We start from the raw sequence: 24,610 nt of genomic DNA on the forward strand, positions 1-24,610 counted from the left end.
GAATCACAAGTTGCGGCAAGCCGCACTGTTCCGCAGTAAAAAAACACGCAAAATTTAATGTTTGAAGTGACGCGACTATAGTTTGGCTGCTCTGTGAAGAACCCTAATTATTTCATCAATTAGATAAGTTTAGTGTTATAATATACATTCAGTTTGATTAATTGATTGAAGGTTACGTGAATTTGGTTTTATTCATTGGTAATATTCACATTTGTTTTGTGAATTTGAAAGTGGTACTGGGTTAGTGCTAAACTAATCCAAAATGGCGCCCACTGCGGAGGATGAAATAACATTACATTTGGAATATTGGTCGGATGAGCTGAGTCCCGCTCAAAAGGCGGCCTACGAAAAGGCAGAAAAGGAACACAACGATGTCCGGAACAAGCTGAAGGATTTAGTAAAAGAGGCAGGTGGTAAAAATATTTTCTCCGGTGAGGTCTTTACCGCCTATCAGGTACTTGGTCCGGTTCCTGGATTGGAACAGATTTCAAAACCGATTACGTCGCTGAAAAAGAAACCTCCCCCACCTCCGGTTACTCCGTCTAGTTCGAAGCGTAGTGCTTCGCCGGTATTGGAAGGTGGAAAACGGAAAAGCCGTCGTTCGGAATACAAAGCTGATGATGATAATGATGGCGGTGATTTTGCTCCGGACGACGATGACGAAGAGTACATTCCTCTTTCCAAACGGTTAGAAATGAAGAAAAGGGAGAAGGCCGCAAAAGAAGCGGCTGCTAAGGAAGCGGCCAAAAAGAAGGATGATAAAAAATACTATGACAAGAAGACGGATTTGAAAACTCCAAAGAAGCCGGATAAGCCGCAGAGCATTACGGCTAGCAACGTTCGTCCGACGGAATCGACTTCTATAGGTGGATTGCTCATTGGTGGAGATAAAGAAAAGAAGAAAGTTACGGCTGAACCGACAGCGATTGTCGATCTCACAAAGGACGACAGCGGAAAGCCGGCGGCCGATTCGAGAGAGGTTTCCTTCAGCAAAATTCAGGGCAAAACATTCCCTTCGTTGGTGGTCATTGCAAGACCATCTCTCCGAGCCTCCGACAAAGCCCCCGCCGATCGACCCCAACTGGATGCTAAGGTCAAAAATGTTCTTATGCATACGGCGACCAAGTTTACCGAGTGGCTCATCCAGCAGGGTCTGGTTAAGTCGGAACAGTACTGTCAGGTTCATCGCGGTACGCCATTGAAGTTGGGAATGTACTCCGACGCGTCAAAGTTTCCCTATTCGGGAGGGTATGTTTGGATCAGCGAATGCTGTCCAACTCGCTTTATTTCCGTATTCAACGGATCGCCATTTGAGGGTTCTCCTCATCCGCCATCGGTTATTCTTAAGCTGATCTACCATTGGAGCTGTCAGACTAATGTTTCCAATGTTGTAAATTGGGTAAAAGTGGACAATCTCTACGTAAAGGGCCTGTACACATGGCTACGGTCGGTTTGTACCGTGGCTCTTTGCCAGCACATGAAACTAATGGGCGGCATTGGCAAAAAAATTGAAGTCGGAGTTATCTCGCTTGGCACTACCACACAGGTAAAAAATATGGATTTAGGAGTTTGAACGCATTTATGAAAGCCACGACACACTTATCTTTATTCTTTATATTTTTATTACAGGATGGACAACAGCGGCAAGTGAAAGTTGAGGTCCTCGGAGTACTCGATCCGGAAGCAAAGTTGGTACGATTGCGGGCCGTCGAACCTCTCAGCGATGGCGAGCGAAATTATAAGAAACGTTTTTCAAAAATTCTCGAGCCACTTGCTGGCTGGGTTCACAAAGATAGTATAATACTGACAGATCTCACTGTGGACAAGGGCACATTGAACAACATGGGCTACAAAATTGTACAACAGGTGTCCCCTTCGGATGCTAACAATAAAAATAGCAATGCCAACATTATGGACTATTTGCGACGGATCGTGCCACGCATGTTCCAGAATACGTTGTCATTGTTGTCTCGACAGATCATCCAGCAGTTCTTGAATGAGTTGGTTTGGCGTGAATCCTACGGTAACTCGCCGGGTCAGACGTTTGACAACATTGTGGCTCACATTGCCGAACAGACGAAAATCGAAACTAAAGACAATTTGGTGACACGGTTGAATAAGGTAAGAAAAGGAACTATATTGGATTAGGCTTGACCCCTAACCTACGACGTGTGATGTTTTCTCAATTACAGGCCGCTGCAGATCCATTCAAACACTGGACCTATCCGATCGAAACAATCAACATACCCAAGCCGATGGCAAAGAGAGGGCGGAAGCCTAAAGAACAATGTGAGTATTTGCTTGTCTTTCCCGTACCTATAACAAAGTTGTACCAAATGGCTATCATTTCACTTCAAAATCGACCTTTTCATGGAAGGCTTGAGAGCAAATGTCTATCTACCTCTGTGTGTTGTGTATGAAAGCAAATAACGTATATGGTAGCTGTTTTGTTGATTTTTCCGGTGAGAAATATTACTATACATAATTCATTTCTGCTTGACATTTCGGTCTACTTCTTTACCTCGACCATCTTCAGACGCGATCACGTAGTAGTAGACCGAAACGTCATGCAGAAATAAATTATGTCGCAAGATGGTATAAACCGCGGAATGGATTACCGCTAAAAGTACAACCGTTGATGATTCTTCGACATTTGGCGGTAAGCCATTCCACGGTATGCCAAAAGACTATCAGATATTTTCCATTATACCGGGCAAATGCGTTTGGAGAAGGAAAAAACCTTGGGAGGGTAAGGATGAATGAGATAAGAGGATGGGCCTCTGATTATATGCCCCAGAATGTACCGTTCCCAGAAAAAAAGAAAACATTCGAACTAGAACTTATAAATTCTAGACAAAATGTAATTAAAATCTGATCGTTGTATGATACGGAAAAAGTTCTGAAGTACATATTTTAACGTTTATTTAATTTTTTGCCTTCCTAGTACAAGAAAGTTGTACTGAAAGGCTATCATTTCACTCCAAAATCGAATTTGTTATAGAAGTCTCGGAGACCCATAATGTTCCCTCCCCTTGGAAATGTGATCTTGCCGCGATGGGTGGGCTTACGCCATTAGCACTGATATGGCAACCAAAGACATATCCTGTCATGGTGGTATCACATGTGGACTATTTTTGTTCAATGCCACGTCACAATTTGGCATTGACGCACTGATTCTACGGATGTGCATGTTGGACATCGTGTCTTGGAGCTTGGAATAGTGATGCAGTGTGGTGGGCCTCTTTCCTCAGTAATAATGAAGTGAGATCTCCTCCTTTTTTGCAATTCTTTTCTGATGTGTTCCCTGATGATGATGAGTCGTAGCTACGCTTAATCAACTTTACCGACATCAATAGAAAACACGACCGGACTTAATACCCTTTGTAAACAGAAGCCGTTGGTGTGAAAAACTCAAAACTGACAATATATTTAGTACCACTTTTGCTGGCACCGGTTCATTTGGCATAACGAGTTGAACAGCCAGGTGCCGTTCAACGTAAATACCGTTTGGCATAAACACAAAAATAATCATAATGTTTTCCAGGACATTTGGCATAACATCCATTTGGCAAAAGTGATGAACTTCTTATACTTTCGAAAAAATCACTATAATAAAGAAATTAAAAAAAAAAAAAAACATTTGGCAAAACAACCATTTGGCATAAAATTGGAATAAGGAATAAGGAAACAAGTAGAAACACAAATCTTCGCACTTTCCCAGTAGCACACTTTTGCCCGGAATACAGGCCTGGTAGCGAGTCACTTTTTAGTGACTTGGTCACTATTTTGAGTCTAGTCACTATAAAGTCACTATTTGCATCAAAAAGTCACTATTTTTCGATAAATGCTCACTAAAGTCACTATTTTTGCATTGTCTGTGGTAGAAAAGTTCAAAATAAAAATCATTTGTACTTTGTATTTGTATTATTATCCACTAAACCAAATGAGAAATATGCACCAAAGAAGTTCCAAGTGTCTTGTGAAAACCGTGAGGCTATTTTCGATTAATGTCAACTATGATATTTTTTTTCACGAATGGAATTTGTTAAAATGTGAAAGTCTAACCCCAACTAAAGAGTACAGAATTGAGGAGTATTGGAACCAGAACCACGTCTGTTGGTGAGCGTCAATACCCTCCAGTGACAAAGATAGGCCTCAGTTTTGTCACATGACAATGATGTTTGATGTTTCTCAACGTCAGGAAGAATAATGAGCGATAAGGGCGTCTTAACAGAAAGTGCAGTATGACTGATCAATTCATTTATGATTGTTAAATCTGTCTTGCGACTCTCCGAGATAAGCCGCGAAAAAAAATTGTAGACCCAGTTATGTCAAAAGTAATTCTGGCACAAGCCACTAAATTCAAAAAATTTTGATTAAAATTATTTCAAAAATGTTACATTTTTATAAAAAAAGATTCTGCCATTTAGTTTAATTTCTAAAGAATTAGAATTTCTGGATTTCAAAAACTCAAATCTTAAAAACTTCATTTAAATTTGTTATTAAAACATAGTTTAATAACAAGTAAAATATTTTTTTTAATTTCTACATTATTAAAATTACACAGGATTCTTTTTTTTTTGCTCGTATTTTTGATCGTATGATCGTGTGGTAAATTAAGCACCACAATCTTTGCAACATGTTTCAAAAATCCTGAATAAATCAAAGCAAAATCACATGATTATTCACATGAGTTAAACATTCAGGATGAGTGCAAAATTTGGAAAATAAATCGTGTAAATACAGAATCTAGTGTACTTTATATTTTTCAAACAAATTTTCAAATCTTGATTCCAAATAACGGGTGGCCACTAAAAAACGGGAATTTCAATACTTCAATACTTTTCTATGAGAATATTAATGCTTTCAGAGAAGTATTTCCTTATGTGAAAAAATCTTTAGAATATGCAGAAAATGTTGCCCACACACTTTTACTCCAACAAGTTCTGTTGTGTAAAATATGCCGTCAAAACAGGAAGTACTGTGGCGCGCATTGTGCAATAATTTCAAGCGAACAAAGATCGTGGAAATAGTGCGCGGTGGACAATTTTAAGCGTGAAAATGTTTCGAAAACTGTCAAAGGATTTTTGATCTACTGAGCCCGGTGTATACAAAGGTGGTTGGAAGGAAAATAACGTGAAGCCACTGATCAATAGGATCAGAAGCATCATCCGAAAATGGCAGCCATCCAACGGCCATGTGATACCTGCAAGATTGAACTACGCCACACGGTGGACCACGGACCATATACTATTATTTTTTACTCTTTATTTTTTAAAGACTAAGGCCAAATCTTTATATATCGTATATCAGATTGAACTGTAATGTTTTGTAGTTTTTTTCCCGAGCCATTCTTTCCATTCCCGCTTTTTAGTGGCCACCCGTTAGTTCACTGGCTAGGAGTCATTTTATATCATTCTTTGGCTATTATATTAAAAAAAATATCAACATAATTTTGCGACACAACTTCTAACTCACTACTCGTTCCCGTGACGCCGGGTAGATACCTTATCGTGGTGTGTTACTTAATATGAGGTACCATGGTAACATTGCTAGCTTCTGGCTGGTCCAATGAATATCATCCTCAATATCCAACTCTGTGGTACTTATGAAAGTGTCGCAGTCATTGGCCTCTTGCATCCATCCTCCCCCCTTCGTACAATGAAGATGGGCTTGGCCAATAGTAAGTAATCCTCATAATTTTGTTGTTTTAGCCTTTTCTTTATTTCTGATAGCATTCTAGATAAGGATTTCAAAAATAAAACACAAGTTTGCCATCCACGAATTATACCGTGACAATGCTAATGCAACTTTTAGCTCTATACCCGGTTCAAAACTTCATACAAAAGTCACTATTTGGTCACTTTTTCGGCAATTGAAAGTCACAATTTGGTCACTTTTTCGTCATCGCTGGTCACTAAAGTCACTATTTTGAACGGCATTCATCGCTACCAGCCCTGGAATACGTGTAGTGTTTATCGGCTATGCAGTCAGATGACCAGCTGAAACGCTACTTTAATTCTGATCCGATGTTTCGGTACCTTTATTGGTCCTTAACCATTTTAATCCATTGAAAAAGGACCAATAAAGGTAACGAAACGTCGGATCAGAATTAAAGTAGCGTGTCAGCTGGTCATCTGACTGCATAGGCGATAAACATTTCTTCTTATTGTAATTGCCTCGCTGCTTAGTTCTCATTCAGCACCTCTACAGCTATTAACCACGAGGATTCTAAGGGGTCGTTCAATAATGACGTAAGCATTTTTTCTTGATGTTCCGGACCCCCCTCCCCCATTGTAAGATTTTTTCTATACAAATTATTTTTTGTTTATATCAGGGCATCGTTTGCTACTATTGCCGCGGATATTGTGGGAGTCCCAGGTATCCGGTTCAAGCTTTAGTTAGCTACGGTGGCTCTTCTCGACCTTCTACTCCCTGAGTAGTTAGTACGAATAAGGGCGTCCTTGTGATGTTTTGCTGTACCTGTTATGAATAACTAGTACATCCCATTCCCCACACTCCCTGAAGAAACATTTCTTGCTTCAGAAGGGAATCCTTTTTATGGTACTACTATTCGTAACAAAAAGGGCACCATTACGGAGCATGAGATTTGATCAAATTATTCGTAGTACTACTTGAACAACACCCCCAGCTGGGTGAGGGATAGAGGATGACGCACACACACACACACAAATTATTTTTTGTTTATATGAAGACTAAGAAAATGGCAGACCACCCCTCCCCCCCATTTGTGCTTACTCAATTAGTGAACGACCCCTTAGCCAAGTTACCATTTCTTTTTGCATTCGTACACGATGCTACTTTTATGCCCAGGAAAGTCGAGACTATTTCAAAACCGAAAATTGCCTAGACCGGCACCGGGAATCAAACCCAGCCACCCTCATCATAGTCTTGCTTTATAGCCGCGCATCTTACAGCTGGGCTAAGGAAAGCTCCAATAAATACTACACCGAGTTAATTAGTCGATAACCACCTCCACTGTCTTGTGTAACTCTCATCCTGAAATCACATGCCTGGCATTTATGTGAGTCATTTATTGCTATTTTCAGCTTTCAATTTATAATGATATAATAAGATAAGCTTTTATAGACTTTTATAGACTTTTCGTTATTATGATAGCTTGAAAATCTATGCACTTTAATATTTAATCGATTTCTGTTTTGCGTTCATGAATGTTTCAGAATTGTAAGTCTCTTCTCTCCTTATGGAAGAATTGGAAGACCCTTTTTTGCACCATGTCTGTAGTAGGTTCTTACCAAAAACAGCCACCCCTCAGCATGATCTTGCTTTGTAGTCACGCGTCTTACCGCTAGGCTAAGGAGGCCCCAATTTGGTACATAATTAGGGGAGCATCCTGGAGGTAACTTATAAATGTTTTATTTATAGATAAACTAAAAGAATGAATAGATCCAAGGGAAGATCCATAAAATACGTCACGCAAAAATTAGCATTTTTCAGCCCCATTGGGGCTGCCCCCTTCATCCCCCCCCCTCGTCACGCTTTTTGTAACAAACCCTTAAATTTTTTGTATGGATCGTCACGCTGCTCAGAACCCCAACTTCATCCTAGAGGCGTGACGTACTTTGTGGATGAGCCCCAAGAAAGTAAGGGCGGGGGAGAGGGCAAAATGTGCAAAAAAAGATTAGTTTTGGTACATAAGGTTTTGTAGGGGCACGCATTCCTTCGTTGTCTTCGTCCTTCCATTCGTATTCCTTCTCTCGTCTTTATTCTTCAATTATTGTATGTTCGAATGTTTCAAGCGGTGATGATACTTGCAACGTGTCGTTTATCGGAAGAAAATCGGCTACAGTAAATAGGTAGCTCGTCTGATGTTTTCGGCGTTGATAGCATTGCTGGTGGTGTATTATTTTCGGTAGAGGTGTTAGATTCATTACATTTGTTCTCCGATGGGCCGGGTGGCAGGCCGGCAGGATTTGGGCTGGTTAAAAAAAGTCACCATTGCTGTTTCGTATTCCATTGAAACGAACGACGGAATGTGTTGGAACAAATTCATCCAAAGAACACGTACGCCATTTGCTATTCCCGGGAAATAGTGATTCCATGTTTTGTCTCTTATTGAGATAACTTCCCCGAACAATAAAGTCAGTTATTTTAGAGTGACTTATCGATGCAGGGAGACCGTGCACACAAACGGTCACCGATTCGTAATTGACGTTACAGGGGTTAGACAAAAAGGTTGAGATAGGCAAAATTTTGTCAAAGTTCAAATCAGCATAACTTTGCGTAGAAAAATCCGATTTAGATAAAATTGGGACCATCGGACGCGGAAACTCTTCAAGTATACTATTCCCATGCAAAATCTGAGTTAGGTCCTTGGCCACCGGAGATGTTCCGGGTTTGCAGAGAGTATGTTAAAAATGCATTTTTCTTCTGCTTGTCATTTTATTGGACGTTTACTGCCATTATGTTTTATGTTTTCCCCAGAAACTAGAACTAATATGCTGACCAATGCTGGCTGCAGATTCAAAATCCATTAGGTATACGCAGAGATACACCTGTGTTCAGAAAAATAGCAGCGGAAGCCGTTTTTCATACATAATGGTCAACTTTGACAAGCTCTAACTTTGTACCCCGATGACCGATTGAGCTGAAATTTTGGCAGTGAACTACAAATATGTTGAAATTTACACATACTAAGTATCATTTTTTTTCGAATGACGCGTTCAAAAATTACGCACTAGGTTCAAATGGTTCAAAATAATAGCAGTTTTTGTTTTGGAAATATCAGGAAAACAATTGATTGGAATGTTATCAATTTGATATCAGGTGCTGCGCGACACTAAGTTTATAATTTAAAAAATACAAATTGTTGAATTTGACATTTGAATTGGCCAATATATCAAAAATAAAAACTGCTATTTTTTTTGAACAATTTGACCTAGTACGTAATTTTTGAACGCGTCATTCGAAAGAAAATGATACTTAGTACATATGTGTAAATTTCAACATACTTGTAGTTCACTGCCAAAATTTCAGCTCAATCAGTCATGGGTACAAAGTTACAGCTTGTCAAATTGACCATTTTTTTCATGATTTAATTTGAATAGCGCAATCAACAGAACAACATGAAAGCTATTGATTGCAGTATTCAAATTAATTCATGAAAAAAATGTTACTTAGGTCATTTTGAAAAGTTAAGCGAGAATTGTCACTTTCGCAGAACATCCGGAACCTGTTACAAATTGGCCAGAGAGTCTAACAGTCTTTAAAATATATCTTTAGTAAAGATCCTATATTCATCGTCTTGGGAAAACATGAATTTTGACACCCATATATGCATGGTTCCAGATGATGCCAAAACCAAAACCGGCTCCATCTGATAGGCCCTTGGAACCTGCTATAAGGGTGGCAGTGGACACTATCATTTTGGAAAAGTTTCTGTAATCATCGTCTAGCAAAGCCAAGAAGTTAGATACTCATATTTGCATTATTCCAATCTGTTATCATTTCTTCATGTTCCCGGGACCCTTCTTACGGAAATGGCCATATCTTTGCGTAGTTTTGATGGAATCTCGATCTACAGCCACCATTGCTCGGCATATAAGTTCTAGTTTTTGAACAAAGCATAAAACATGATGAAAATAAACGTCACATAAAATGACGAGCAGTGGAAAAATGCATCTTAAACGTACCCTACACGCACAGCTGAAAGTATGCTCTTTTCGGCAGAAATACAATCTTTTGCGGAAGAATGGGACTACCCACTAAAGGAGTAAAATTTGATGCATAAAAAGGATAAGTTTTACACACTTTTCCTGTTTTCATGCATAAATGTTAATCATTTATGAATAAAAGATAGTCATAATTGTGCATAATATTTATTCCTATTTGTGTGTAGTCCCATTCTCCCACGAAAGAGCGTACCGTCAACTGGGGGGAAGATGATCATTGAGGTGAAGATGATCATTTGATGTGTCAGTCAAAAAAGCCAAATTTTTTTATGAAACGGTAGTCAACAATATTCTCCGTTCAAGTAATGTTACCGCTAGGTAGAAATCCGAGTTTTTCGATTATAATCATGAAAATGTATTTTGTGGAAGAAAGAGAGAGATTGTCATAAATGACGCTATTTTCGTTTCAAATATTGACTTCGTAAACTTCTTTACGTAGTAAATTCAACATTCATACAAATAACCTAGTGTATTTTGACTACTAGGTCATAATGATTTTAGTAGAGCTATCTTGATCAACTTCACCCCAAACCAGATTACTCAAAAAATGTGTGATAATTTAATTTATTTTAATAAATGCGAACGCATTTCAGAAAACTAAAGTTGTTGATTATTGCAACATATAGCAGTACATGTTTTGAAAATATTTGTTTCGATTTAAAATGTAAACACACATTGTTATTGCATGTTTTGTCTTAAAAATGATCATCTTCCCCCCAGTTGACGGTACTTCGAAGTCATAATTGAATACTTTATAGTCAAAAGAGCATAGTTCAAAGTCTTTTGTGTGTAAACTTTTTTTAGCAGTGTAGGAAACCCCGGAACATCTCTGATAACCAAGGACCAATCTCAGGTTTGGCATAGGGATAGTAAACTAGAAGAGTTTCCGCGTCCGATGGTCTCAATTTTATAAAAATCGGATCGAATCATTCTACGCAAATTTATGCTGACTTGAACTTCGAGAAAATTTTGCCTATCTCAACCTTTTTGTCTAACCCACAGGGGTTAGGGATTCTGAACTCGCAATCTCCACAAAGCATTGCTCGCTTCCAATTGTGGTCCGCTTGGTAGCGCGACACAATTTCTTGCGAAAGCATTTCTATAAGCACACAGTTGCCAGAATTATGCAACTGTATGCTTTTAACGTCACTACTCACTATTATACTGAAGCCTGATTTCATTCTATAAAAAAAATTAACTTTCCCAGCATCAGGACGATTTGGGAGTACAATCTATATCAAGGGTGTTTTCGAGCACACCGACACCACACATTTTCTATAGCCTGCGAACGTGACAAAAGGAATGAAAGTAAACGCGTCCGACTAGGGCGATGTCTGAGCGCGGGGGAAACCCATATGGCATAATGCCATTTGGCATAACGATTTAAATGTCTAAAGGCCATTTCGCATAAAGACCATTTGGCATATTTTGTTGGGTACCTCAAAGCTATTTGACATAACGAACATTTGGCATAATCGTTGAAAAGAAGTAACAAATACAATGGGCCGTTTGGCATAACGACAATTTGGCACAAAAAGGTTAAACGTAAGGATACACGCACAGCTGAAAGTATGCTCTTTTGGGGAGAAATACACTCTTTTCCGGGAGAATGAGACTACCCACAAAAGGAGTAAAATTTGATGCATAAAAAGGATAAGTTTTACTCACTTTTCCTCTGTTTTTATGCATAAATGTTACAGTCATGCTCTTTCTGTCGCAGCAGGGTCGAATGCATGATCGATGGAAATCTTCTGAGCGCTGAAGAATAACTCGGATTGTGATGGTTTTGTGGAAAGCATTTTATATGATGAAAAATAATGATGATAATTATTTATTCTCCACTTATTCAACATGAATTGTTTAAAAAACAGATGCTCTCTAGAATTAACATGAAGTATTTAACTTAAACCTAGATTTAATAGAACAAATCGAATAAATTTTCAAAGTTCAAGGGCCAATGCGGAAGACAATTTAAAACGTAGGAATGGTTGTAAAACGAATATATTTGATAAATAAACATGATTTCATAAATTGTTTCAATTCTGCTCCTTAAATGGCTTAATATACTTTGGATTTCAACATTTTTCACGTGGGACAACTGTACGATTTGAATGGGATGTATATATAAAGTAGAATAACCTTAAATAAAACATGGATTGGTAATGCATTAATTCATCCAAAATCCAGTTTAAATTATATCACATTCACACGATTCGATTTTGTTAGAAGCTGTATCATTGATTGTCGAGTAGAACGCAATGGTTCAGTTTCCATTTTTGAAAAAAAAAAAATAAATTGCTGAGTTGCCCTTCATACATGGAGATACTGGTGGAAATACATTTCAGTTCGATAATATTTCTTGAAAATGGGTCCAATCGTCCTTTTTTTTGTTTATTTGTGAGAATTCTCAAAATTATCTAAATTTTTCTATCAAATCTCCGTTCGATCATAGTACAGAATCAAAATACTTTTTAAACTTAAAAATAAATTGAGGAATAGTCTGATTCCCCGAAGAACGGCGCACCCAACTAATGAATGTAGCTTCGCTCATTATCATTAATGAGAGCTTCAAATATTCGTCGAAAATCCCTTTTGATATTTTTTTTATATTTTTTATTTCGTAGAAACTTTGTTCAGAAAAAAATGTTCGATTGTCGCCACACAAATGCTTGATTTCGCAAATTAAATTTTAAAACTCTCCTTGAATTCAACCCTGTATTAGCTTGCAAATGAGGACATGGAAACGTCAAGATATATTATCTTGCTGCAGTCTGAACACCTCGTAATAATTGGATACCCTCTCACTTAACTTAAGTCATGAATAGCCCAATCTGAATAGGCTATAATGAGGCTAACACGATGATACTTTTATGCCCAGGGAAGTCGAGACAAATTCCAAACCAAAAATTGTCTAGACCGGCACCGGGAATCGAACCCAGCCACCCTCAGCATAGTTTTGCTTTATAGCCGCGCATCTTACCGCTAGGCTAAGAAGGGCCCCTTCCATTTTTAGAAGTATGTATTTACCTGGAATAAGAGAAAAAAGTAGATGATTTTCTTCTTTAAAAGTACGCATTTGCAATAAGGCAAATGAGTAGATGACTCCTTATTTAAAAGTATTCACGTATGCATTTGCCCGGAAAAAGGCAAAACAGTAGATAGCTACTTCTTTAAAAGTATGCATTTGCTCGAAAAAACGCTAAAGAATAAATGACTCATTTTTTAAACGTACGCATTTGCCCGGCATAATGCAAAAAAGTAGATGACTCCTTCTTTAAAAGTACGCATTTATCCGGAATAAGGCAAAAGAGTAGATGACTCCTTCTTTTAAAAGTACGCATTTGCCCGGAAAAAAGGCAAAAAAGTAGATGACTCTTGAGATGACTCCTTTAAAAGTTTGCATTTGTCCGGAATAAGGCCAGAGAGTAGATGATCCCTTCTTTGAAAGTATGTATTTGTCCGGAAAAAGGCAAAAGAGCACACGATTTCTCCATATAATGAGAAAGCATGCATGCAAATGGTTGGAAGAATTCTTATGAGTTAGTGTTAGATCATTCCTCCATTCAAAGTACGCATTCGAAAAAAAAAGAATTTAAAAAATCTCATTTTTCAGGGGTAAGGCAAAATAGCACATTATATCTAGAGTGCTTTGAGAATAGGTCGTATGTGCAAAAGAGAGTCTCTCTTTGCCTCCATTCTCTTTCGAATATTACAGATTTATAATAAAGTTTACTTCAGATTTCTTGGCAGATATCTAAAGATTATAGCTTTGTCTAGCGTTCCGAAGTGAAAATGTGGCAAAATATGCAAAATTAGCTTATGTACAAGCGAAAGAGAGCGTGAACAAAGAGAGCCTCTCTTTTGCACATACGACCTATTCTCAAAGCAATCTAGATATCTTTATCGGAATTAGGCGAAAAAGTAAATCACTCCTTAAAACATGCTTATGGTCAGAATAAGGCAATAATGCAGATATGTAAATCAAGCTTCTGCCTAGAGTTTTGACGTAGGACTACGTCTGTGTTTTCTATATTGGGGTACACTTTAGGATTGCGAAAATCGGGGACCGTCACGAAAATATGATAGACTTTTAACTTTAATATCTAAGCCGTTTCTCGATGGATTTTCAATGTTTTCGGACCATTCAATCAAGGATGAGTCAACGCTTCTTTGTATTTATTTGAAAATACTGGTTTTTAACTATTTATTATTGATAATTGATTAACAATTTAGAAATAGGTCAACCAACCAATCACGTACATGCATCACTAGCACAGACATCAAAAATCAATTACTTGCGGGTTCGGATATAATCCTCAGTTTGAACAAGGTTTCACGCAGAGCAGAAACATCAAAGCGAACGCAGCAGAGCGGACAAATCATCACGGAGGCGCTTATAACATTTTCAAAAGAAATCCATCGCATTGGTGGTGGTGTTCGATGTGTTGCTGCATTCAACTTCATCGAACTAGCATTTCATATGAAGAAAGGGTTGACCATAAAAATAGCACTGTGACGATCCCCCACCGCCAGTGCCGATGCTGAAAATTTATTACAAATTGTGGTGTCAGTTAGTTGGAAAATTGGGAAAAGAGGATTAAAAGGATCTTAAAAGGGCTAACGGGCTTAATTTATTGAATACAAGAAAGCTGCTTTCCGGCGCGCGCGAGCCATTTTGATCGGGATTCCGCGGAAAGAGCGCAATGAGCGGTTCGACAAAATTTGATGCAGCGGAGCGGACATAGCAGCACGAAGGCGTGCACACTTAAAATAAATCGCCGAATTCGGTAAAATTTCACCGAAATCCCAACAGCAGAACTGTTCGGTAAATAATTTTACTGATTTTCGGTGATTTTGACAGTTGAACAATGGAAAAAATTACAAAAAATCTGTAAAATAATTAACAAACAGTTCTGCTGTTGAGATTTCGGTAAAATTTACCGAATACTGTGGAATGAGTTAAGTGTGGGTAGCAGTGGCAATGCTTAAAAAATGTTCCAAATGGTGGAGGTTTAGCGAAAAATTATCAAGTGGCGGTCGGACAATTTCAACGCAAGGTGCTGACAAGCGTTTGGATGCAGTTAGTTATTGGAAAGACGCATTGGGAAAAGAAAATTGGTTCTTCTCAGGACCAGCATTTTATGGAAAGAAAGAGTTAATTGCGAAAATGGATTGTTTCGGCGGCATCGGGTTTAGCGTGGTAGCTTGGTTGCTGTTAATGATTCCATCCGTTCAAATTAATTACATCATCTCCCTCCGCCGCGCTATCAAATTTGCTAGTTACGATTGAGTTTTGCACTTTGAAGAAAGTTCATATCGGATTGTCGGATCAACCTTCTTTTGTATAAAAACCTTTTTGGAGGACACCATCCTCAAAAATGGCCGAAATAAAGAAGAAATAAGCAGAATTAGAAATCAGAAGTGGCGTGAAACCAAACACAAATATATTTATTTGCAACGTTTGGTTTTCGCCCGCGATGTAAGCGTACGTGCCAAGTAAGGATTGTGATGTCCCCGACTGAAAGCCAGTCGAGTGGCTTCAGCGGCCGATGAGTCATGTTAATTCCACGGTTAGAGAATCAAAGTGCATCCAACTGGGAACAACTATTCGACTTCTTGATTCAGTTGACCTCCGAGCAGTTTGCTCAATGTTAATAAAACGACACAAATTATTATGGCAAATACCATCAATTTCGAATAGCTACGTAGTCCTACGTCACCTTTGCGTACAAACCGATTGGGCTGCACCTTTGAGGTTTAATACACTCACTCTGAAAAATCTTCACGTCATATTTACCTGAAAACAAATGTGGTTCTCATCCACCATACTTTTCACGTAAGAGTGACCTGAATGGCATGTAACCTGAACAAAATTTTACCTCGTTGAGTTACGTGATTTATCAGGTGAATCTGACTGGATTTTCCAGTACTAATGACGTGAAGTTTGAAAGTAGTTATGTGTTTGATCAGGTGAACTTTACGTGATTTCTACGTACTGGTTATGTGAAATTTCAGTAAAAGCTATATGACATCAGGTAACCACTACATGGTTTGAAATGTATTGCAAAATTGTTTTTTAATGAATGCAAAATAAGCTAGTGACTGCCTGCAGCCGTAAACATAGGAGACTTCTTCGCATTGTTGATGCACTTGATGCGTTGAACCGCATTTGATGCAGAATGATGTTTTTATCAATAGACAGAAAATGCTGTCATTCGACCATTGCGCTTCGGAAAAACACTGTTGGAGAACAAATCAGTTACTGAAAAATGTCGAATAAAATTTATTAGATTTGTAGAAAAAGATGAAACTAGTTTCTTTCTCAAAAATTGCTGCTATTTCCGCTGTTAAATCAAGCAAAAAGTAGTTCAGTCTTGGCAGTTGAAATCTGGAATAGAAATTTTCTACTAACGCTACCGAAAACGGTAGTTATAGGCTTCATGTAGCTTCATCTTCTTCCATATTACTTTCTACGAATCTTATAAATTTTATCCGACTTCCGCTGATTTTTTTCCAAGGAGGGAACATGCAGGTTCGGAAAATCCCCGCCTAGTTGCACATGAAATATCGCTTACCTCTGCAAATCCTATAATTATGTTTAGGTTATGTGTCTTTTATTCTTACGTGAGTATCAAGTCACTCTCACGTGAAAAGTATGGTGGATGAGAACCATATTTGTTTTCAGGTAAATCTGACGTGAAGATTGTTTACAATGCTAGTTTTCCGCAAATACCGAAGCTGCAATCACACTAACACAATTTCACTTTAATTGTTTACGAGTACATACAAACATATTCACCAAGATTTTTAGTAAAAGTTACGTGAATTTCAGGTGAACATTACTAACATCACGTAACAATCGTCGTTTGTTCAAGACAGATCAGTTACGTGATTTTTCACGTGAATATGACGTGATGATTATTTAGAGTGCTCTAAAAAATCATCACGTCATATTCACGTGAAAAATCACGTAACTCGTCTGTCTTGAACAAATGACGATTGTTACGTGACGTTAGTAATGCTCACCTGAAATTCACGTAACTTTTACTAAAAATCTTGGCGAATATGACTGTATACCCACGTAAACAATTTAAGTGAGATTGTGTTAGTGTGATTGCAGCTTCGGCATTTGCGTAAGACCTGCATTAGCCTGTGCACGCGGGGATGTCGACCACCTGGGTCGACATGAGATGACATTTCAATCATTTACCTGGGTCTTTGTTTGTAAACATTGGCATTTTTCTTATATGATGTTGAAATAAGATTCTAACAAGCATTCGGCTTCAATAAGAATGCATATTGGAATTATTGGAGAAGCGCGAAACTAAATTCTATTGGACTTGTTGAACATTCAATGTAATTTAACTACATTTAATAGGGCTTTGATAATTTATTGATATTTTTAGCATTGAATGTTCCTAGATATATAAGACTGCTTCTGCTTCTTGCAATGGACATATGTACTAACTATATCCAGTTTTGAGCAGTAATGGCCGCCAATTTGCTTGCGGGTTAGTCTCTGATTTGACATTTCTGGAGGTCAACTGCACCCACCGCTCCGAGAATTCTGACCAATGTGGCATAAAAGAAGGTGCTGATTAAGTGAATTCGGTGAATTCAAGCCTTTTTATACACCACATTGATCAAAATGCTCGAACGGTGGGTGCAGTTGACTTCCAGAAATGTCAAATCAGAGACTAACCCGCAGGCAAGCTGGCGGCCATTACCGCTCGCGGAAAACTGGATAGAAGCGGCCAAACTTATTCTCATAGAAGTGTTCAAAAAATGGATCCATTCTGTTTGAATAATCTCATAATCATAAAGGTCTTTGTAAGTTTTCATATAAATTCTGATCTTGCGCATCCTCGTAACGGATGACCAAAGTCGAACCAGTTTTAAAACAAACTTATCTACAATGTTTTGATTGAACTTGTCTGTATAACTGAATTTTCAAATTAATATTGATCTTAATTTTTTTTCAATATTGAGCTTTTAAATTGTACCACTTTTTAATCCTTACAAATACGAAGAACAAGACTTCGAAAATGGCCTAACTCTATAGGGAGTAATACTAACTCGTATTGAGACCTATTCTATCTAGTTAAGACTTACGAGCTATATTATAACATAGTATAGCTTGATGTCGAGGCTCACACATTCGAATTTTACTGGGAATAACACATATGATGTTCAAGATCCTTTTTACCAAGAAATAAAGCTCGTAGTCAGGATGTGATAACATGGGATGCTTTTTGCAAAGAACAATTATGCACTCAACCTAATTCCGAGCCTAATTCTCTAAAATGTGACTTATTCAAGAAAATGGAATGAAGCCTCAGCTTCTACATAATTATTTACAACGCTAATGATTAAACTTGTATATCGTATACATTGAAACTTTCATTGCTTGTATTCATTATTACGTAGGATAGGATCGAGGATAGGATACACTCGATTTAGTTGAAAACCGGAATACGGGACTAGCGAAGTTGGATTTATCTCGCAATCCGTACGTAAAACCTAACTTCGCTAGTGGCGCGCTAGTCTAGTTAGAGCATCATTATCGGTCGCGAGCATTTTAATCACCCGCGCAGCGCTTTCATTTTAGTTTCGTCACTCGTTTCCGTATCGGTCACTATTTTCGGTTCTCAATTTGGTTGCTGTATTCCGTACCAGTGACGTTTGACAGTTGACAGTTCATCAAATAGCAGCGCTCTTATCGCGCTACCAAATTTGGTCATCTGTCAGTCGCGCTTAGTTATAGCAGCGCGTTTAGTGGCGACCGGTAAAGTGTCAAGTAATGCTACTGCGCTGCCAAACGGCTTAAACTCACCACCGGTAATCTTGCCCTTAGGGCCTAATTAGACTAGCGCATTTTTAGCGAAGTTAGGTTTACCGTACGGATTGCGAAAAAAATCCAACTTCGATAGTCCTCCATTTCGGTTTTCAACTTGACTAGCGATATTGATTTGAAGAAGTGAAGTTTCTAAATAATTCGGATTAATCTAGGTAAGCATTGATACGGTTTTATTAACGGCTAAAATGTTATAATTTTGAATATCTTCATGGACCAAATCAGAAGGTTTACATCTATGATATTTGACGTAGAATTACGTTTTTCGAATCGATAAGAAATGGGAGGGGGGTCATTGTTTCAAATTTGGGACCGTCAGGTAAAAAGGTCAGGAAGTAAGAGCCAATAACTCAGCCGTTTTTTTTATGCATTCTGGAGCTTTTGGTATGAATCGATCAGTTAACTCCTTAGGATTTTAAACAATTATTGTAAACAATTGTTTCAATGCATTTAACTATTGAAAATCCAATTTTGACAGGTAGTGTTCAAATTTCACTTCAAAATAAAATGCCTTCTATTCGGCTATCTCATCAGCAATGAACATGCACAAAATAGTTGAATTTCACATCGACTATCGAACGATAAGTAGTTCTACGTTCAATTTGCGGTCGTGTATTTAATACAACATTCTACTTTTTTGACAACATATGATTAACAGCCAATTTCTTCATATCCGCATAACTCTTTATGCAGTGTTTACCCATAAGCTTAAACCTAGTTTGCGCAGTAAGCAGAGTTGAAGAAGTTGACCCCAAATGATAATCGACCTCATAAATGACACAGACATTAACCATCGCAAGAATTTAATAACTCCGAGCAATGAATATGTTCATCCCTTTTAATATAAAAGGATTGACTCAAAAATAATTATCGAAGACTAACTACCACAGCTTTCAAAACTATTATTTGCACTGGTTTCCTCAGCAGTGTTCCATTCATGTTTTTCAAATTTTCAATTAAATCAAATTATTATGTTGCGGCCAAGAAAAGCGCCGTAATTGCAAATTGGATTGATCCGTAGAAAAAATTTTAATGACTGCTGATTTTACTCTAAAACGATTTTACAATGTTCAACAATTCCAACAGAATTTATTTACGCGCTTTTCCAATGATTCCAATATGCATTCTTATTGAAGCCAAACACCTGTAAGAATCTTATTTCAACATCATATAAGAATAATGCCAATGTTTACAAACAAAGACCCAGGTAAATGATAGAAATGTCATCTCATGTCGACCCGGGTGGTCGACATCCACGCGTGCACAGGCTAATTGTAAACAAGAATGACAGATACATAACCTAAATATAATGAGGCTTCGCGGAGGTAAGTGATATTTCAGGTGCATCTTGGTGGATATTTTCCGTGCCTGCATTTTTCCTCCTTGGAAAAAAAACAACGGAGGTTGGTTAAAATTTATTAGATTCGTTGAAAAATGATGTGGAAGAAAAGGAAGCTGCATGGAAGTCTAGAGCTACAGTTTTCCGCGTTAGTATAAAATTTGTAGTCTTTGTTCCACTACTTTTTGGTTAATTAACAGCGGCAATATTAGCAATTTTCGAGCAAGAAACTGGTTTTAAAATTTGACATCATTTCTCAACAAATCTGATAAATTCCATTCAACATCCGCCGATAACTTTTCTTTTCATCAAAAGTGTTTCTGTGGTAACTCCAAAGCGCAATGACCAAATGGCGGCATTTCAATGTTTCAATGCATCAACAACGCGAAAAAGATTCCCTTTTATGGGCAGTCCCTGTTCATTTTTGTATTCATTCCAAAATCACTATATTGCAATACATTTTAAAACATGTAGTGGTTACCTGCTGTCTTGTAGCTTTCACTAAAATTTCACGTAACCAGTACGCACAAATCACGTCAGGTTCACCTGATCAAACACGTAACTACTTTCAAGCTTCACGTCATTAGTACTGGAAGATCCAGTCAGAGTCACCGGATAAATCACGTAACTCAAGGAAACTAAAATTTGTTCAGGTTACTTGTCATTCAGGTCACTCTTACGTGAAAAGTATGGTGGATGAGAACCACATTCGTTTTCAGGTAAATATGACGTGAAGATTTTTCAGAGTGTAATTCTTTTATTTTTTATATACCAAATGGTCATTATGCCAAATGGTCTTTATGCCAAATGGCCCTAACATTATTATGACTATTTTTCTCTATTATGCCAAATGGTCTTTATGCCAAATGGCTCCTAGCTATTCAACTCATTATGCCAAATGGCATTATGCCGAACGGACTTATGTCAAACGGCATTATGTCGTGAATGCGGTATTCTAGTAATACTAAAAATATTTGTAGTTTTAAAATGATTGTTACAACTCTTTTACAGCTCTTTTGGCAGCTTTTTAATGTATTGTATTGTATTTATTGTAACGAGCTTGGTGGTCACATAACTACAACTTCTGCCTCATACACCATTACATCATACATCATAACGCCACAAGCTAAGATTTGTTGCCAGGGCATCTGAGAAAACACATTTGTATTTATATTTCATTATTTCAACTTGTCGATTATATGTTTGATTGATTGGGGTAGTTTAATAATGCAGGAAAAAGGCACAATCACTGCTAGGTGGGTTAATCTGTTTTTTAAACAATCGCCTAAATCGCCTAATGTTTCAAAAGCTTATCTCATGAAATTACTTCCATATTTTGACGTAATTTTAAAAATGAAATTCATCATTCAATTTTGTGCACCGAAATGATTAATCATGCATCATTTCTCCTGTTTTGTAAATCAAAACAAATGGGCGCTACATGTTAAATTGTAACAACCTGTAGCTGTTGAATTGTAAACATAAAAATAAAATGGGTATATACTTGCATTAAATCCATAAACATGATTTTGTTGAACAGATAGACATCGAACAAAAAATTTTGAAATATCATTTCAATACACCGAAATTTATAAAATTCATCGAACATAGAAAATATTTCTCTGTAATTTCCAACAATAGTAGTAGCTGGTGATACCAATGATTGGCAGTTCGCCCTAACTCAACTGGTTCCGTTCCACTTTTGTATAACTTCTTTTCCACACTCGTTATTCAACGTTATGTTTTGTCACTTCAATCTCACCAATCACTTGTTTTTCATTTCTTTTTTCTTTCAGCAAAATAATTGATTCTTGAAAGAGAGAAATGCTTTTCATAAAATAAAGAGCATAGATATAGGGAAATCAGAGAGAGAGAGAATGATTCAGAGTTAGCGCTAGGGCTCGTTAACGATTCGAAGAGATGATATCTCAGTAGGGCGAAGAAGTAAAAGCAACTCATAGCATCGGTCCCATTACAAGATGCAGGGATAGTGATTTCCTTTCGACTTAAGTACCTCTTTTATTTTTAACAGTTAATGCGATACGTGTAAAGATTTTTCGTTTTCGAATAAAAATTGCCTAAAGTTTAATTGGAGAAGGCTTATTCTAGAGAAATAAACCCAGTTATATACATTCGGATCTCACGGAGAAATATTTTCTATGGTCCATATTATGTTAACTGTCTCTGTATTGCAGCTTTGTTTCGAATATAGTTAGAGTTATACACAAAATCAGTAAAATACAACTGGTGAATATATGACCCCACCTAATTTTTAGCGCCCCCGCCTGCAGCTCCAGAAGCTCCCAAAAAGATTCTGTTGAAAAAACTGAAGAAGGAAGAGGAGAAGGCAGCTAGCAGCGCGGGCTATCTGAACACTTTATATGGACCACCGAAGAAATCCCGCGCCCCTCCGGAGGAAAAGGAAGAGCTGGTACCTTTGGAGCCATATTATTACGGACAATATGAGCCACCTGGCACCGAGGTGAAGGAAGGCGCGGAGCCAATTGCCTTCAACGTGACGTGCCCGGAGTGTCCGACAACTTTGCGCACCAACGCTGAATTCCAGGATCATCTGTTCCGCCATGCAAACCCTGTGCCAGAGGGGCATCTGCAGTGTCGCTACTGTTTGGAGAACTGGGCCACCGAAGACGCCCTGAAGAAGCACACCGTACTCATCCATTCGCTGGAGACCAAAAACTCCATAGCTTCTTCATTCAACTGTTTGATTTGTGAGGTAAATACTTGTTTCTTCATTCATATGAATGAAATGCGATTATAAAAAGATATTTGACATTTCACTTTTAAGCTTAAACTAGACAAAATCGCAGTCCGTTCACTTTTGCTTCGATATAAGTAGCTGCATGTAACTATAAAAAAAATACTAGAATATTAAATGTTAAAATAGATTACGTTGGAGGACAATTGCCTCTTTTACGATAAAATATTGCAAAAAATAATTTAACAATGTCAGATGCATGCCGTTCAACTAGGTAAATGTCACAGATCAAGAATTTTTTTTTTCAATCCCCCAGCAACGTTTCGGCACAACGCAAATGTTGTCAACGCATATGCAGAAAAACCATCTTCAGTTGGAGCTGCCATACAAGTGCGCTGGATGCGACTACAAGAGTTCCTCCCATCATTTGACAATTGATCATTTCTACCAAAAGCACAACAACTCCGGTTTGATCCAGTGCCCGTTCTGCCTGAAGATGACTCTGGTTTGCAACGCCGACGGGCCGATCGCTGAGAACGTTAGCGACTTTATGAAACATTTGAAGTTACACTTCAACAAGGCGCTGATCAAGAAGTGTAACAAGTGCGCGATGAACTTTATCACTCGTGGCGCGTTGAAGATGCATGGATTGTTCGGGCATGTCGTCACGAAACCCGCTTCGGCCGTGAAGTCCATCACCAAGTCGGTGACCAATGTGCCGAAACCGAAGGTAATTATCAGTTGTTTCTTAGTGTAAGCGAGTTACTGTAATGTTTGTTCTTTTCGATCCAGTCCAAAATAATTGTTCAGAAGGAGTTGACCACGTTCAAAACCCTGGAATCGTTCGGGAGCATGGAGCTGCACATGCCGTGCGGTAAAATTTGTCTGGAATGCGATAGTGATTTCGATGAGGATAATCACATAATGTAAGTTGAATCCAACTATTCCAACGTTCAAGATTCAATTGGAACTGTATTGAGAGATTAAGGATGCGATTAGATTGATATATTGGCTCGATTCATGCAAATCATGCAAGTCATTTTAGAGCCAATCTTTAAGACTTTTTTCAATATTTCAATTACCTCCAGGTCTTTAATTTTTATTACTGAATATCAGTATAAACATTTATTCATCAAATTTTTAAACCGTCATGTTTTTTCAGCGGCTTGCTGAAGTGCATCAAGTGTTCCTATAAAACGTCTTGCCTGCCGTCCATGGTTGGCCACACGGCATCCTGCAATCCAAATGCCATCACCGACTATGCCGTGTCGCAGTTGGAACTTGAGATGCACTGCATCTGCGGTTTCTCGTCCTCGGATGGCAATGCCCTGGCGCGCCATTTGGTTACATGTGACCGCAAAAGTGTCTACGCGACGGTTGAAGCCTGTCAGGAGAATACTGTCAAGCGCAACATGCTCGACATGCTTGGTTTGGTTCGTCGGGATGATGAGGGTGCCGAAGATGGTGCCGAACCAGCTCCTTCTGGTTCTGCTTCGACCGCCGAAGGTGAAGAACCTCAAGCAGATCAACAGACCACGGACACTGGAAATACATCGATTGCATATGATCCATCACAGTCATTGTATAACATTGCTGCCACAGGCAACGAGCAGTTCAATACTCAACTATCGTTGGACGATTTAGGGCCGCCATCTGTTTTGGCTCAGCAGCATCAGGAAACCGATCGCACCCCACAACTAAAGGATGATTATCAATCATTGGCAACTCCAAGGGTTGCCAGTATGGATACCGATCAAGGTGAATATGATCAACAGGAGGGTGGATATTAAACAGTTTCAATTGAATGATTACACACATTTTAAATCGCTTGCAACTTAAACACAGATTTATCATGCATTATAATATAAGAAGCAAATGAAAAACAATTTTATTTTATGCTTTCATATTACATAACAATATATATCTATATGATGGTAAAATATCCTGTACTAACCCATACGAAATATATTCTATTCGTAAATATCAAA

General features: G+C 38.1%; 1 protein-coding gene across 1 annotated transcript; it reads left to right on the forward strand.

Moving 5' to 3' along the window:
* On the forward strand, positions 1-24,610 carry LOC134224091 (uncharacterized). The gene is made up of 7 exons (XM_062703323.1): positions 1-1,546; positions 1,630-2,121; positions 2,193-2,289; positions 22,183-22,640; positions 22,939-23,352; positions 23,415-23,548; positions 23,785-24,610. The coding sequence occupies exons 1-7, from the start codon at positions 263-265 to the stop codon at positions 24,410-24,412; spliced, it is 3,507 nt and encodes a 1,168-aa protein (XP_062559307.1). The 5' UTR covers positions 1-262; the 3' UTR covers positions 24,413-24,610.

Source organism: Armigeres subalbatus, chromosome 3 (assembly GCF_024139115.2).
Source record: "Armigeres subalbatus isolate Guangzhou_Male chromosome 3, GZ_Asu_2, whole genome shotgun sequence".
Classification (NCBI taxonomy): Eukaryota; Metazoa; Arthropoda; class Insecta; order Diptera; family Culicidae; genus Armigeres; species Armigeres subalbatus.